Source organism: Megalops cyprinoides, chromosome 2, assembly GCF_013368585.1.
Source record: "Megalops cyprinoides isolate fMegCyp1 chromosome 2, fMegCyp1.pri, whole genome shotgun sequence".
NCBI lineage: Eukaryota > Metazoa > Chordata > Actinopteri > Elopiformes > Megalopidae > Megalops > Megalops cyprinoides.
This window is the reverse complement of record NC_050584.1, coordinates 4,289,637-4,305,734: the sequence shown is the minus strand read 5'-3', so window position 1 is coordinate 4,305,734 and position 16,098 is coordinate 4,289,637. Positions and strand designations below refer to the sequence as shown.

At 40.8% G+C, this 16,098-nt stretch overlaps 1 protein-coding gene across 1 annotated transcript in view; it reads right to left on the bottom strand.

The window, feature by feature from the left end:
- LOC118772449 (vacuolar protein sorting-associated protein 8 homolog) overlaps window positions 1-14,442 on the bottom strand; it is a 43,369-nt gene extending 28,927 nt beyond the window's left edge. Inside the window, exons 1-20 of the mRNA XM_036520792.1 lie at window positions 14,368-14,442; window positions 12,544-12,612; window positions 11,809-12,005; window positions 9,248-9,341; window positions 8,877-8,909; window positions 7,996-8,050; window positions 7,633-7,757; window positions 7,227-7,313; window positions 6,141-6,208; window positions 5,747-5,900; window positions 5,575-5,631; window positions 3,910-4,017; window positions 3,144-3,221; window positions 2,682-2,852; window positions 2,222-2,293; window positions 2,052-2,087; window positions 1,862-1,952; window positions 1,618-1,664; window positions 1,367-1,456; window positions 951-997 (exon numbers count right to left, since the gene is read on the bottom strand). Of these exons, the coding sequence (XP_036376685.1) occupies window positions 951-997; window positions 1,367-1,456; window positions 1,618-1,664; window positions 1,862-1,952; window positions 2,052-2,087; window positions 2,222-2,293; window positions 2,682-2,852; window positions 3,144-3,221; window positions 3,910-4,017; window positions 5,575-5,631; window positions 5,747-5,900; window positions 6,141-6,208; window positions 7,227-7,313; window positions 7,633-7,757; window positions 7,996-8,050; window positions 8,877-8,909; window positions 9,248-9,341; window positions 11,809-12,005; window positions 12,544-12,612; window positions 14,368-14,442 (1,754 nt within the window). The remainder of the gene's footprint in view (window positions 1-950; window positions 998-1,366; window positions 1,457-1,617; window positions 1,665-1,861; window positions 1,953-2,051; window positions 2,088-2,221; window positions 2,294-2,681; window positions 2,853-3,143; window positions 3,222-3,909; window positions 4,018-5,574; window positions 5,632-5,746; window positions 5,901-6,140; window positions 6,209-7,226; window positions 7,314-7,632; window positions 7,758-7,995; window positions 8,051-8,876; window positions 8,910-9,247; window positions 9,342-11,808; window positions 12,006-12,543; window positions 12,613-14,367) is intronic.
- Between the last annotated feature and the right edge of the window lie 1,656 nt (window positions 14,443-16,098).

Sequence of the window (16,098 nt, the reverse complement as noted above, 5' to 3'; positions counted from 1 at the left end):
ACCTTCCCCTCTCCCTAAGTGAATAATCTCAGGTGGAGTTCACCAAACAGACTGTCCATGCTAACATTTACCCTGACATCATAGTGAACTTAGGTCTGTTGTGAAGTCCACACCTAAAGCAAAGTCCCTCCCTGGAATGATTTTGCTTGAGTTGTTTATATGTTGTTCTTCAATCAATCAATCATTTTTTCAATTATTTATTTTGTGTACAATGCCTTTCATGGTTGAATTCAGTTGTACAGTTGTACATCTATACAGTTATCATTGTTTTGCATATTTGTACAACAATAACTGTTTTTCTACTGCACTTCATACTGTATAATAGCAATAACCGTACCCTTGTTTATTCTTGCTTCATAATTCATTTTATACTATGTATATAATCATAGCACATGCACGATAACTTCTCAACGCATAATTGCAGAACTTCTTTCTATTTGTTGTATTTTATACCTCTTTATTTATTTTATTCAATTTATTCTTTTGTTGTTTTTGATGTGTGCCGGACAGTGCAGTTGTGACACGCAAATTTCCTTCGGGATTAATAAAGTATTTCTTATTCTTATTCTTATTCTTGCTGAACTTCTACAGAAAGTGCACAGAATGAAATCAAATTTATATGTTTTGTACAATTCTAATCAAGCTTGGTTGAAATATGTCATGAAGGGAAATCTGATCTTTTCTGTGTATATGAAGAGAGAACAGAAAGCTTTAACTTTGTTAACATCAGGTCTCTCTTACACTCAAGATGTATGGTCTCCATTGTCCTTGCATCTACCCAACAGCAGGTGTATAGCACAGTTACAACCTCCTTTATGACACAAATGAGACATTCATCAGCACTCAGTTACTGTCACATTACCTGGGCACTGAGAAACATTGGAGTTACACCTGCTTGGTACACCGTGCCCAAGCAGGTGATTTGGACTTAGCCAATGTATAATACTCACATTTTGTTGAACTTAATACAGCACGTCACACAAAGAGGAATTGTTTTCTGGGGACGAAGAAGAAATTTTGTTAGAGACCAGACCAAATACAGAACTACCCCTGATCAGAGAGTAGCCACATTTTGAAAGGCAGTTCTAAACTTTCCAAAACAAATTGATTCTCAATGAAAAAGCAAAAATCATCTCTCCATTACATTTTGAGCAGGCCTATGTTCGAAGCATACTGAAATGAATATATGGGCGTCATTTTTGGTGCAGTGAGTGGACTTGTGTCCTACATGCAAACTGACTGGTGCGTTGAGGTTTACCAACACAGCTTTAACCTCAAAATATTATCTTTACTTAAAATTCCACACATGCAACAAAATGACTCAAATAATTAAACAAAAGACAACGGGTGATTTCCCATGATGCACCTGAAAGTGCTCCTCCATAACCTGCAGTTTGCCTTGCTCTGGACACCTCCTCAGTGACAGGTCTATATAGGCCAACAACAGCTCCACCACCTGAAGAATCAAGCAGCATGTTTCAGCCACATTTTCTTTTATATGAGTCTCTGTATTTACTCTCTCCGCAGCCACTGAGCACTCCAGCACAGACTTAAACATATATGAGTGTTAATAAAAATGAACCACAGCAATGACTGGGGAAGAGTACATTTCATTACCTTATTATCCACCATTGCTTTCTTCATTTCCTTGTTCCCAGGAAGACCTTTAACAATGAAAATCAAAACCATTGATGCAAAGAAGAAAACAATAACAACTGCCTAAACTAACCCACTGAAATGTCAGTGGCAGTTTTTCATCCCTGCTAATACATAACCTTCCCTCAACATTACGACAACATAATAAGAACTTAGAAGTCTCATTGACGCTGCCCTCAAAAGCAATGCTGTGATTGTGACGTACCCACAGCTGCCCTGGCGCTGCCCTCTGAGAATTTCCACGCAAGTGCCAGAGCCTCCTCATACCGTTCCTCCCTCACAAAGCAGTCCAGCCTCTGAAGAGAGAGCACACAGACCAAAGAAATAAGAAAAACAGTGCAGAGAGGAGAGGGAATGATTGACAATTTGCCCTAGGATTCACAACACAGCCATACCTCTTCCCATGTCTTCAAAGACACCACTCGCACAGACTGAGAAGAAAAGCAGCAAAGGTGATGAATCGCATCAACAAAACCAGAGTAGAGGTCTGTCTGTGGACCTTGTTGGTCTTAACCTTGTGAAGTCACATACTGATCTTCTGCCATCACTGCCGTAAGATGTTTACCTTGGTCCCCAGAAAAGTAACCTGCCCACCGTAAGCACAGACTGACTGGTAAGCAACCCTCTTATAATCCACCTGAAAAGACAAGGATTGGCTATCAGGCTGATGTTCACAAACAAAATTTAACATCAAAATTTTAAATCCAAATCATATAATTGAATATGCCATTTTAAGTTAAAATACAAATGAATAACATTTTAAACTTGCCTAGCAGTACTTGTATCCCTACAGCAAAGTCTCCTGGGGTTGGTGTCCAACCAATTTATATAGCTAAATCTATACCTGAATAATGTGGAAATTCTGACATCTACATTATATTTGTACTGTCTGTACAAATTCAAATTTGTACAGACAGTTCTGTGTATGATAAAACTATGATAAAATAGATACATACAAACAGGTGTATTAATATTATTTTTATATTTCACGACTTCCCTCCCTGTGTGCACAGGCTCTGACGTACCGGCACTGCAGTGCTGTCACCTCCTGTGGCCTTATCACTTGATGAGTGGGCAAAGGTGACTAGCTGCATATTCTCCATCTCCATCTGCTGTAGATCCTCCCCAGACTGCCTGTCCACCGCATGCAGCCGTTCTCCATTGTCCACCAGAAGCAGGGTGCTGGACCTTAGCCACTGAGAAAGGGCAGGGAAGAATGCACAAAATATGACTACTGATTTGTTCTGAAACTCATGAAGTGACTTAAAGGAATGAGAATCATCCAGTGTAGCTACTGACACTGGTCATACTTGAAGAATTATAAGCCTTTATAACGTTACTAGCCTACTCAATGAAAATGTTTGCTGTGCCTTTTACCATTACCATAGAAAAGATGAATGAACATTCAAGTTACAAATACAGACTTCGTTTCTGAAGAAAAAGTGGACCACTCTCGAGAGAATGGTCCTTTTCATATTAACACTCACCTTGCAGTCAACAATTTCAAAATGGAAATTGAATTCTTTCAGTTTGATCACTGTGAGCATTTCGTTTGCAAATTTGACCTGCAGTTGGAAAAAAAAAGGTGTTTCCATAAATCTGTCACAACAATTTCATATTTTAGAAATTACAGTGCACGTGTATGTGACGTGTTTCTAACTTTTTGTGTGCTTACATCAGGAGGAAGCTGAAAAACATCTCAAAAATAGTCTCAACTGAAGCCTTAAATACACAGGTCTCCATTCATCAATGAAGAACAGCTCTTTAAGATTAGACCACAGAAGCATAGGGTCTTAAATGGCAAGCTCTATCTTTTATATTCTTTTGTAAGTCACAACTTCATACATTCATTAATGATAGCATGGCTTTATAAAGCTTAGTTGGGTCTTATGACAAGTTGTAAGATTGCTGTTAATCTGTCATAAGTACAAGCTACAATAAGAATGCTACATTTTTTATCTGCTTAGCAGACCCTATTACCTAAAGGGACTTATATTTGACATATTGTCCAGTTAAAACACTGAATATTTCCATTACTATCCAATTATAACAATGGATGTTTATAAAAATACTTTAAGGTAAAAACATTGGATTTTTGCCAAAGAAGCTCAAGCTAAGTTCATGGCTCATGACAGTCCTCCCTGTGATCTGAAACACAATACCAAACTGCTGTACTTGTTTAATGCAAGGAAACGTGTAACAGAGGGCTTGACAGTGCGGTTGGAATGTGAGACTTTGGAAAAAGTTTCTCACGTGGTAGAGGCACATGGAGGAGCCCTGGCAGCATGCCAGAACAGGGTCAGTGGAGCCGCCAAACCGCAGGAAGTGCCAGGAGAGGCTGGGCACACAGGCACCGTGAGCCTGAGAGATGTAAACACACATCTGTCAGCAGCATCACTGCTATCCGGCACCAACTTCAATACAGCAATTTATACGAGATAAATACACAATCTGCAGCTTACTGACTGTTACATACAGTCTGCTATTTTCATTCCAGGATTACTCTTCATATTCCCATATGTCAACTTCTACCAAACAAAGTGAAACTAAGGCATGATGTGTATGGGTGTGCATGTGCATGCATGTGTGTGTGTGTGTGTGTGTGTTTCTACTGTCATTAAGTATCTTTACCATTCTCAATAATGTATGATACAGTACTTGCATCAAAGCCTCTGATATTTAAACATTTATTGACTCTCTCTCCACCTTTGAGTCTAGGCTCAAAACATATCTATATAGTAAATCCTTCAGCTGAGGGACATGGCCTGGTGCTGGCGTGGATCATAGAGTCTCTGGTGGACTAAGTGGTCATCGCTTACATGGACTCTGTGCCGTGATCTGGTGCTGACTGTCTTAGGGTCGCCCTCATGACTATGCCGGTCCCTTGCCTCCCGTCCCCTAGTTATGCTGCCATAATGTTAGCCTGCCAGGGTTTTTTCCTTGTTGCACACTGGCACCTTTTTCACTGCCCCTCCTCTCCTGCCTCTCTGTTCTACATCCCTGCCATTCTTATCATCCACTAACCACTGTTTGCTTCCTATCCCTGCTCCGGGCTCCTGTCCGGAGCTGTAGCCCAAGCGTCTCATCCCGTTTTCCAGTCCTGCTACCTCGCTGCCCTGCCCATCAAAACCAGCTGCGTTCCAAGAACTGGACATCCTAGGAGACATTCTTATAATCGCTCTGCTGTTAATTACTATTGTCTATCAATCGTAAATGTCTTAAAGTACATTGCATAACTTGTCTTTAACTCTATCTGCCCAGTGCCAGCCAGAAGCAGATGGGCTCCCCCTCTGAGCCCGGTTCTGCTCAAGGTTTCTTCCTGTAAATTAGGTTTTGCTTTGCCACTGTTGCCTTAGGCTTGCTCTCAGGGGGTCTCAGGCCTGGGAACAATGTGAAGCTGCTTTGTGACAACTTGTGTTGTAAAAAGCGCTATACAAATAAATGAATTGAATTGAATTTATCTGGCAGGCTTGCTCATTCAAACAATGAATGTATTGAATGTAATGAATGTATATAAAAATGCTCAATTCTCACATAAATGCACTTGCTTGGATTGTTCAGCACATTCTGTACGACACTATGTGCCCTTTACATTGTTATTTTACTATACAGACACCACATAAAATCCATTGAGAATTCCAATATGATATTGCTAACTACAAAGGACAAGTGCTCATTTTATAATACTACACACCATCACATTTACAGTAAATTCTTCCCAAAAGAATGTAAGAATGCAGTTTTAATTAACAGATATCCTTATTACACCTGCATCACTTTTTTACTCAGTCCTCTTCCACCTCAAGTGGAAAGTTTGATTTCCATTGTGCAAATGAATTTTGTACATTCATTCTACTGCAGTTCTCAGTACCAGCTGAAGTTCTGTTCGAATCCAAGCATACCAAGGAGGACACACACCTTTAGAGGCGAAGCGTGGATTACCCTAGGCTCAGGTTTCTGACAGACGATCAGAAGCTGCAGGGAGGTGGACAAAACAAAGCAGATCGATGGCAAGTAGTTTCAAGACACCAGCTCTGCCTTAGAGTTTGATTCCTTGTGTGGGAATATGTTACAGAAGAGAGGTTCCCACCTTTCGCAGTGAAACCATGGCCAGCAGAAGGAGCTGTGCCACAGGGTGTCCAGAGAGTTCTTCCCGGAGGTGCAGGGGCTCCACACAGCGCACCTGGCCCTTTTCGCTGTTGAAGAGACAGCGCGAGTCCCACGTCTTCACTCCCAGAGATCTCCTGTGCAGCACACAACACGCACGCGGCGTCATCGACCCGTTTTCCGCTAACTGGCACAATTTCACACAACAATGCGACAACGTAACAATGCCATATGACTGCCCTCCCTCTTCGCTGGTGAAGAGCAAAAACCAACCACTTTTCACCTTTGCATGCAAAACTGTGGTTGCAGCATCAGTGTAAGGTTTGTGTTGTCCTAGTTAGTAAATATCGGCATTGTGACAGGATTTCTGCGCTCACTTTAAGTGAAGCTCAAACACAGAGCCTGCGCTGTCGTTGCACACAGCCACTGTTGGGTCATCTGTAAACTGTGGACAGGAGGCATAAAACAGACTGGGCATCAATTTCAGTGCAAATGGCTTCATTAAAAATATATCTGTACACTCCCAACAGATTCATCATGTGAAAAAAGCGATCTCAAAAGCATTGCATTGAACAAATATGAAAATGTTTAAAGTGTGCCTCTTAAGGGATCTATATTATCTTGAAGCAAGGATGTCATTACCATGAACCATGGACAGGATTCTTGCTTATAGTTGCTTGCTTATCGTTAAAAATCTGACAGTTTGTCCTCACTAACTTATCAACAGCTAATAATTTACAGCCAGCACTCCTTATATACACTGTGCTAATCCAGCAGCTGCAACCCTTATGCATGTCAGTCTGAAGTTGATTAGAAAAAAGATGTACTGATCAGATGCTATATTTTGCATACAAGAGGAACTTTCTCTGACCTGATGATAGCTTTATAAATATTGAGTTAAATTAGTGTAAGCAAACATCAAGAATCAGATGGATTTGCTTTTTTCATTAAATTTCTGCTTCAGTGGAAGTTATTATACAAGCATGGTTGACAATGTGTCTCATTTTTGTTTTTTTTCCCAACTAAGGGATTACCATAGCTGGATAATGTATTAGAAGTCTCTCTGAATGAAAGATCTACACCCAGATGGAATGTCTGACTCTGAACACCAAAATGTTTTATTTTCTCAAGCAGAGAAAAGACTGTGGTCTTGAGATACCTATTCAACATCTAGTACTCTCATTTTAATTGTTTTGAATGTCTGCCATTCTGTTGATGACTCCTGGATCACTAAAAATGAGGAGGCTAGAAGAATTTGTAAATGAATGTACATCACACTTCACACAGGAATTTTAAAATTGGACACAAGAGATATAATCAGTATAACCATTAGGGTTAGCATGGATGTGCTGAACCATTACAGCAATATGAGGACACTGTACACATGTGAGTTGGAAAAGCTGTTATTTGTGAAAGTCCAGTTCGTTCTTCCGTTGACACTCCATTGAAACAACGGATCCTACCTTGACAGTGACGACACTGTTGCCCACTGGAATGACATTGGCAATGGTACGGAGCAGTTTTCCCGATTCCACATCCCACTGAAGAATCTAAGCATTGGACACAGTCACTCATGTAGCGCAGCTACATTAATTTAGGTGATCACATACAGGTCCTATGAGGACCTTTTGAGGACCAACTAGCTGGTACACATCTATCATGCACACAGCCCTTCAAAATACTCACCTGCAGTAACAACGCTAACGCATGGAATGAACTGTTCATATAATCAAGGCTGATTTCAGACACCTATTTTTATTAGCACATGCTTATTTACGCAAATCTTGTATTCAAAACAACACAAACAATGCATATTTACTTGGATGCATGGATGCTATTTGTCCACAGGAGCAATGAATTCGGGGTTACCTGTCCTCTCAAGAATCCGCAGAGGATGCAGGTGCCGTCACTGTTCAACCCAAGTGCAGATATGGGTCCATACTGTGCCCCTAAGGTGAGGCTCCCCAAACACAGCTTCAGCACCTGGCTGGGGTCTGAGGCCAGGATACAGGAAGAGAGGGCTGAGAGGGGATTCACTGAGGCAGACGCTGGTAAAGCCCACACTGATCTGGAAGGAGCTCGAATGGGACTAGCAGGGGGCTTCGGCAATAAATCAAACAGAGTGACATGTGGGTAACTGTGTGTAATCATTAACTAAAAGGCAGCAATACAGCGGTTACCTTTGGTACTCTGACTCAGACTATCAATAAAACAAAACAAGCCCTCTCTTACCAAAAATAAGCAACTGTCCAGTTGATGTTCCCACAGCAATGATGCCGCAGACAGCCTAGAGGAGAAAGACGTCAGGTTAACATCTGTCCGTTGAGTATGCAGAACACAGCTGACTGACACTGAGCCCCATCTCAGATCGAATATTTACTGTGCTTTCTTCCAAGAGAGATTGAGGACATAAAATATCAAGTTACCCTGTTTGCAAGAAAGTGGTATCTAACCAGATAAGCACTGCACATGTACAATTATAGTACTGCTTAACATGGTGCATTCTTAGTCCCATTAAACATGTATTCTGGATGCAATGCCTATGTGTTTTCAGAGAGATGTACCAAACTTCAAACATTGACTACATGCATGATTGTAAATTTTGTAAGGATATGCTATCACAAGTTAATACAGGAAAGGTTATCAGCATTGGGCTTACAAGAAATGAATATTCACAGACATGAATTAAAGGTGGTAGAAAAATGCTAAGATTAGAGGAAAGTAAAACCGAGCAGTAATTAAAGATGAGTCTAATCTGGCTCAGATAAATGTAAGACCATGGGAGGACTCCAGCCTCCTTTAACTGTACTCCTTTACCTACGGTTTTGCCCTGAAATCAGAAGTTTGCCTCACCATTATCATTTCACATACATCCAACTAGAACTTGAAATTAAAATTAGATGTTCTCGTAAAAGTCAATAAACACTGAACAACACTAAAAGTCAAGTTGGGTGCCCAAAGCACACACCAAGTCAACTGCTCTTACAGACCTAAAAAAAATTTAAATGTTGGGTATGGCCAACTAAACACCTTTCCTGGTATTTATGTTCTCACAGAACAGCCTTAAATCTGTGCAAGCATCTTTTACCATTTGAAACAATACTGAAACTCACCATTGCAGTTGGACCTCCGCCTTCAACTCGGCCCTGCACTCAAATAAATGGAGTTAATTCTTTTCCTCTCAAGACACATCCAGTACATGTTTAATGCAAAAGGGGTATTGATAGGGTACTAGCTACATAAATTTGGGGCAAGTGTAAATGACTTGCCCAGAAATGGGATTACAGGAGAGCACAGTATGTGTGAAAAGAAAGGAAAAATACAATATCAAAGTGCCAACAATGAATGTCTTGTTGGTGACAAAAGCTATTGGATGTCTTTTAAATAGGAGGTAAAGCACATTGAATGAAGCAGAATCAGCAATGACCAGGAAAGAACAGAAGGGCTAATTTAATGTTTTTTTATAGTGCATGTGTAATCCTACCACAGCAGAGAGGATTTGCGCCGAAATGCCTTTGAGGGTTACACAATCCAAAACTGCATCTTGTTCAACCACTGGCAGAGGAGGGTCTTTGATCCTACGTTGACATAAATGAGAATACACATGTAGAATATCAGATAATTACAACTCATATCTCTCACACTATATATTACTATTACAATATATTACTAACTTTTAAACTTCAATGATTTTACAATTTTCTGAAACAAGAAGTCATAACCATAAAAGCATAAATCACATCCAGTACGTACGGTTAGTAGCAAAGTCAGTTTCCACAAAAATAGCCATTAATTAGTCCCTTGGTTAATATTCAAAAATCTTTTTTCGTCTCACTAACACCCCTTCAGCTGGTACAAAATGCAGCTGCTTGAATTGTGGTGGGATGACCGCAGTAGCCAGGCAAAAAGATTCCGAAATGGAGCCGACCAACAAATGGCGTGGCAAGGGTGTTTATTGGTTCCCAGGTGCAGGTAAAGGTGACAGCTATGCACAGTGCAGGTGGCAATAAAGTATCAAAATAAACAAAAACAGAACTTAAGCAACAAAAGAAAAAAAACAGGCAAACAAAACTATTTACAGGGGTTCCAATAATTCCCCACTAACTGTACACACACAGAGACTCTGACCAGTCTTCCTCCATTCAACCAACCCCAAAATGAGGGCAAAGACTGCCTTATATACCCTCCGAGCTGGCTGGGATGATCCAAAACAATTTTAATGTTTTTCCATCCCAGACTGTTAATGCTGTAATAAATCACCAAAATAATTTACATTACAAATAGCCTTTCAATTTTAACACATTTCCCACAGTTTCTGATTTACCAGGTTCAAAAAATAAACGCATATGAAAACTGGTGTTAGTTGGACCATACCACCCAAAGTATATTAAATTATAAATACAGTCCCAGCGCAATGTACCACCCTTTTGCTCCCCGATGACCTGGAAACAGTGGATGCGGACTGAAACATAGACAGATACGCGGTAAGGCGTTTGCATGCGAGCACACTCACACAGTACCATAAAACATTTAAAACAAAATTAAAACTGTTTAGCTATGTCTTTTTTTTTGATAGCGTGTAGCTTCACTGCCGTGTTAGTTGGCCACCCTAACAACAACAGTGTCGCCTGACAGTAATTTAAAACTTTGTTTTTAAACGTGCGCAGTGCGCTCAGTTGCAAACTAACAAACTTGCACCGTAATTCTGCGAACTGTTTTTGCATAATAAAACGGGTAGGTTAGAGTCATGTACGGCGTTATTTCTTTATCGTTCCAGTTACAGAAATATTCTGTAACGTGCTAGCAGCTCCGTTACAGAATCTTAACTAGAACTAAACGTTTTGAGCACATTACCCCAATTCTAACTTCTCTCCATTGGTTACCCATTAAATACTGGATCGATTTTAAAATACTCTTACTGACATTTAAGGCTTTAAATGGGCTTGCCCCTCCCTATCTTAAGGACCTTCTTAACCCATATCTTCCACAAAGAGCCCTTCCTTCCCAAAATGCCGGGCTTCTCATCATCCCAAGAGTGGGCAAAACTACTGTAGGCGGTAGAGCCTTTTCCTATCGAGCCCCTCTCCTGTGGAACAGCTTACCTACCGAGGTTCGGGGAGCAGACTCTCTCTCCACCTTTAAGTCTAGGGTCAAAACATATCTATACAGTAAATCCTTTAGCTGAGGGACATGGCCTGGTGCTGGCGTGGTTCATAGAGTCTCTGGTGGACTAAGTGGTCATTGCTGTCATGACATGGACTCTGTGCCGTGAACTAGTGTTGACTGCCTTAGGGCCGCCCTCATGACTATGCCAGTTCCTTGCCTCCCGTCCCCTAGTTATGCTGCCATAATGTTAATCTGCCGGGGGTTTTTCCCTGTTGCACACTGGCACCTTTTTCCCTGCCCCTCCTCTTCTGCCTCTCTGCTATACATTTATGTCATTCTTACCATCCACTAATCATTGTTCTCTATTTGTTTCCTGTCCCTGCTCCGGGCTCCTGCCTGGAGCTGTAGTCCAAGCATCACAGCCCGATCTCCAGTCCTGCTACCTCGCTGCCCTGCCTATCAAGCCAACTGCGTGCCAAGAACCAGACATTCTCTAGGATACATTTTATAATTACTGTTATTTACTACTGTCTATCAAAACTCAAATGTCTTAAAGTACATTGTACAATTTCAAGCATTCTACGTAATTCTATCTGCCCAGTGCCAGCCAGAAGCAGATGGGCTCCCCCTCTGAGCCGGGTTCTGCTCAAGGTTTCTTCCTGTAAATTAGGGAGTTTTTCCTTGCCACTGTTGCCTTAGGCTTGCTCTCAGGGGGTCTCTGGCCTGGGAACAATGTAAAGCTGCTTTGTGACAACTTGTGTTGTAAAAAGCGTTATACAAATAAAACTGAATTGAACTGAATTGCATTTTTTTCCAAAGTCTGAATCAAAGACCACGTTCCTTGCGTGACAGCTAAAAGGCATGCTGAAAAGCACACAACATGAAAATGAGAATCTATTTCAAATGACAAAATATTGCTTTTGCCATTAAAAGTGTTACCATTGGAGTGTTGGAATAGATGCATCTGTCACCTCCTGCACCTCCTGGTCCTCCACCACCATCTCCTCCTCCTCATCCTCCTCTTGCAGAGGCTGCTGCTGCTCCCCACCGCTGTCCTCCAGCTCCTCGGTCTCCAGCATGGAGATGGTAAAGTCCTCAGGCTGGAAGGAGCTGTTCTCAGCCTCTAGGAGAGAGTCCTGCATGTGAGAGAGAAGAGGACATGCTGGGGTTCACTGGCCATCTTCAGCCTCACAAACTGTTTGACTGTGGTCCATGGTGATCTCAGGCATGTGATCATGCTCAAACTCAGTTTAATGCTGAGTACCTTTTTTTTCTTTTACTGTAAATAAACAGCCAAGAATAGGACAATCCATGTACTGCACTGTTAGTCATGAAAATGTCACATGTACTTTCTGTTTGGCTTTGGGCGAGAAGAGTAAACTGGTTGTTATATCAGACTGGTAAACAAGAAAACAGTGACCAAAAGGGTATAATACTACACTGTGATATCAGACAATTATGCTGCAATAGGTGTAGAACAGATTACCACAGTCAACTCTCCCTGAGTTGAGAGCTTAGTTGGGCCGAATGGCCTGTTCTCGTCATCATATGTTCTTATGTTCTTATGTACATCATACAATGTAGACTGACACAGTGTAGGTATAATCCAAAAACATAAAAACAAAAACAGTGCTGGCCTGTCGGTAAAACACGAAGCTGAGGTTGCAGGTGTACCTCATTTAAGATGCTCTCCAGGGTAGGAGCAGTCTCCACCTGAGGAATATCAAACTCCTGGTCATCCAGCTGAAAAGAGAACCAAATGTTAGCTGAGATGCCCAAAGGCTGCAGTGGGGTCTATACAACTTCCTCACTGACAAGCACTGACACTAGCATTCTCACCTCTAAACCACGGACACTCTCAGAGCTGGTAGTTGCCAGGATGGACCAAAGCAACGTTCAGTTGAATCAGTTAGATGGAAACAGCACCGCTTCTGTGATTTGTTATGGCCTGCTACCACATGGCTCCCCTTCATTACAACAGTAATATATATCTTACGCTATGGGTAGTGAGTTCAATGTAGGATTATGAACTATCTACTAAGCAAAGAAAGTAAAGAGTAAGTAAAAAAAGTATATCATCTATATGTTAGGGATATGCATTCCTATACGACTGGCCCTTACTAATGAATCTCACTGGAGACACCGTCTAACTTTACATGATAAAACAAAATACTGCAACATGTTCTTTCAAGCCATTAATTCCTTTGCGCCCGGGCAGAACACTGAGAAGTCATGAACAGTGTAACGCAGGAAGGCTTTTACAGATTTGCTTTTAAATTCTTGTTGGCTTGCAGAAATTTCTCATGAACAGTGCAGTTGCCTCCTTCATGTCTACCTTACTGTAAATAGTCAGACACAGGAAATTAAATTTTTAATAGGAGGGGGAAATTCAGTCCAGGTCTCAAGAAATCAATCAACTTTGTCTTGTTGTTGCAGCTGTTCAAAACTGAGATGTGAAAGCAAAGAAAATATAAAAATGTATCCCCTTAGCAAGATGTGGAAGAGATGTTTGGCAATACTGTAACTGAACACAGGACATGAACTTGGGCATAACACTTCTGACTTTATACTGTAGAGAAGTGTAAAAACAGTTTTAAAAAGTGTTCAGTCAGTTTAGAGTTCAGTCCTATCAAAAGGTCTCGTCTTTAGCACTCATCGTTAGCAGCAATGGTGTCGCTTAGCCATATTCTCCTCTTTCTTTAAGGATGATACCCGAAGTTTTAAGCGGGACGAAAACCATTATAAATCAGGGCATGTGGAGGAATGTAGTTGTTTTGAGGGCCATATTGCCGGTTTGGTCAGGGCGAGCAAGAGGGATAAGACCCACAGGGTATCAGTGAGTGTAGGCCAGTGTAACGTTAGGTAGCATAGCTAACCAGCTAGCTAGCTAGCAATGTCAGGTTACCACATCATCACCCATCGAGCTTTCCAAGTGGACTGATTGTTAGCCCACGAATTTGAATGATGAGAGACATATCTACATATCTACCTTTGAGATATATACAGAGTCCGAAACACCTTGATGTTTAAGCAAAAAGATAATTCTGCTTACACGTGTACATTTGGGCACCCGACTTGAGAAAACGCTGAGTGAAAATATTACAAAAATATTTCCCATATTCATGTCTGGAAGAATCTTGTAATACGATTTCACACACCCCTAAAGTGGTCCATACTTTGTAATATTTACAATTACAGGTAAGAAGGATATATAAATGATTACCCATTTACTTTTTATGGTTAAACGACTCAAATAGTACCGAGATACGGGCTGCTAGTCGGATCAACACAACACGCACAAATGCTAACATTGCAGTGGCTGATTGTGTACAATTATTGTTTATTGCATTAGCTTCCAACACTGAATTAAGACTTATCTAGACTGTCGACTAGAACCCCAAATCCCGTTATAGTGTTATACTATAAGTTACTGCTGCACAGAAGAGTCACACATAGTCTAGCTAGCTATATGCGCCATATAATACCGTCCTGAATTACCTCCTCCGCTTCGGGAAGACTGATTCCCAAGAACAGTTCTGAACTGCGTACTCCTTCGATATTATTTCCAGACATCGCCAAGAATGTGTATGCGTTGTAAAGCGCTCTTGTTTTATATCCTGCAATCATATGACCCACGAGGACATATCACGTGACACAGACCCATCTCCGATCGCTCTGAATGAGGCGGTTGTATGTTATGGTGTAAAGGTATATACCCAAATGTAACAATTTTTATAACACAGTTTGATACCATGTGACTGGCATATAGTCATATCAGATTAACTGTTTTTGTGCTTGTATTCCTTTTTATTTCGATAATGGATTTTTTTCTGGCACGGCCATTTTGTGTTATTAAATGGGTGCTTCCGCACTCTGAGAACAGTACCACTAACAATGTTCGATGTAATCACAGAGGGCGCCCTAAGTCCAAATGTCGAATTGAAATGGTCAGTTCCAGCGCAATTATTAGCAAGACACTTGCCTTCAACTGTTTTTAAATCCTGCATGATTTGTGGCTATTAAAAGCGTTAACACCCTGAAAAACACACCTCATCTTTATCATAACATGTAAATCCCACTGACAGCATGTTGCGCACAGAATTTCGAGGAAAAATAGATGAATAATGCTAAGGCTGAATGGCTTTGAATGATCGCGTTGTTACATTTGTTCATTTGCAGACGCTTTTATTTAAAGCGACTTATATAGGTTAAAGTTCTATACAATGTTATCTATTTATGCAGCTGGATATTTACTGAGGCAATTGTGGGTTAAGTGCCTTGCCCATGGGTATAGCAGCAGTGTTCCAGCGGGGAGCTGATGAATGGTACTTTAGTAGTGTATGTTATGTTCATGTTCAGCTTTCTTTTTTTTAAAGACTGGTTGGACAAGTAACACGTGTATTGCACTGTAGTGTCTGCAAGTCGTACAGTAACCAAGTTTGAAGAAAACGTCTATAGTTGGTTGAGTTTGAGTCCAGTTTGAAAATGTTTTTGTCCCTCTTCTAAACTCATTCCCTGAATAATCCATTTCTAGCCTAGCCCGTTTCATTTATTTCTAAAAATGGAGTGACAAGTGTGCTTATCTGGGTGACTCAGGAGCAGTGCATTTGGTGGAAGTGGGATGAAATGTGAGGATGTTTGAAAAATGTCTGTATAGCTTTTCTGTAGAATGCTATACAAAAAGTTGTCCTCTGCAGAGATGGGAGCAGTGGTGAGCCAGTAATAATAATAAAATCTGGTTTGCATTAGCAAAGCTTAGCAACATTAGCAAATCTATAAAATGCAACCTTGTACACTGTATTCATCCAATTCACTTAAAACATACCCAGATTAGTACACAAATGAAAGAGAATCAAGGGGGTCAATATTTGCTCATTGTTTGGGATGCTTGTTGATCAATGCAGAATACATATGTTGTTTTTACTTGCTGTATCTTCAATTATGTCTTTATACTTTCATTTCCTCGTTGTACATTGTGCTACATGGTGTGGGACAATTACAAGATGCCAAGCATCTCACTTTTTCGCACATATTTACACAAAAATATGAGTTATGCTGGTCTGCATGCTGTAAAAGGTAACATGCATGCCTTATAACTGTCATATAACAAGCTGGATGTATGCAGCAGATACGATAAACTATCACATAATGTGTCAGGCTCTTGTCTGCACAGATAAAGGCGTGAGTTGTAGTTCACCTGACAACAGCCACCTTGAAAGTAATTAGATG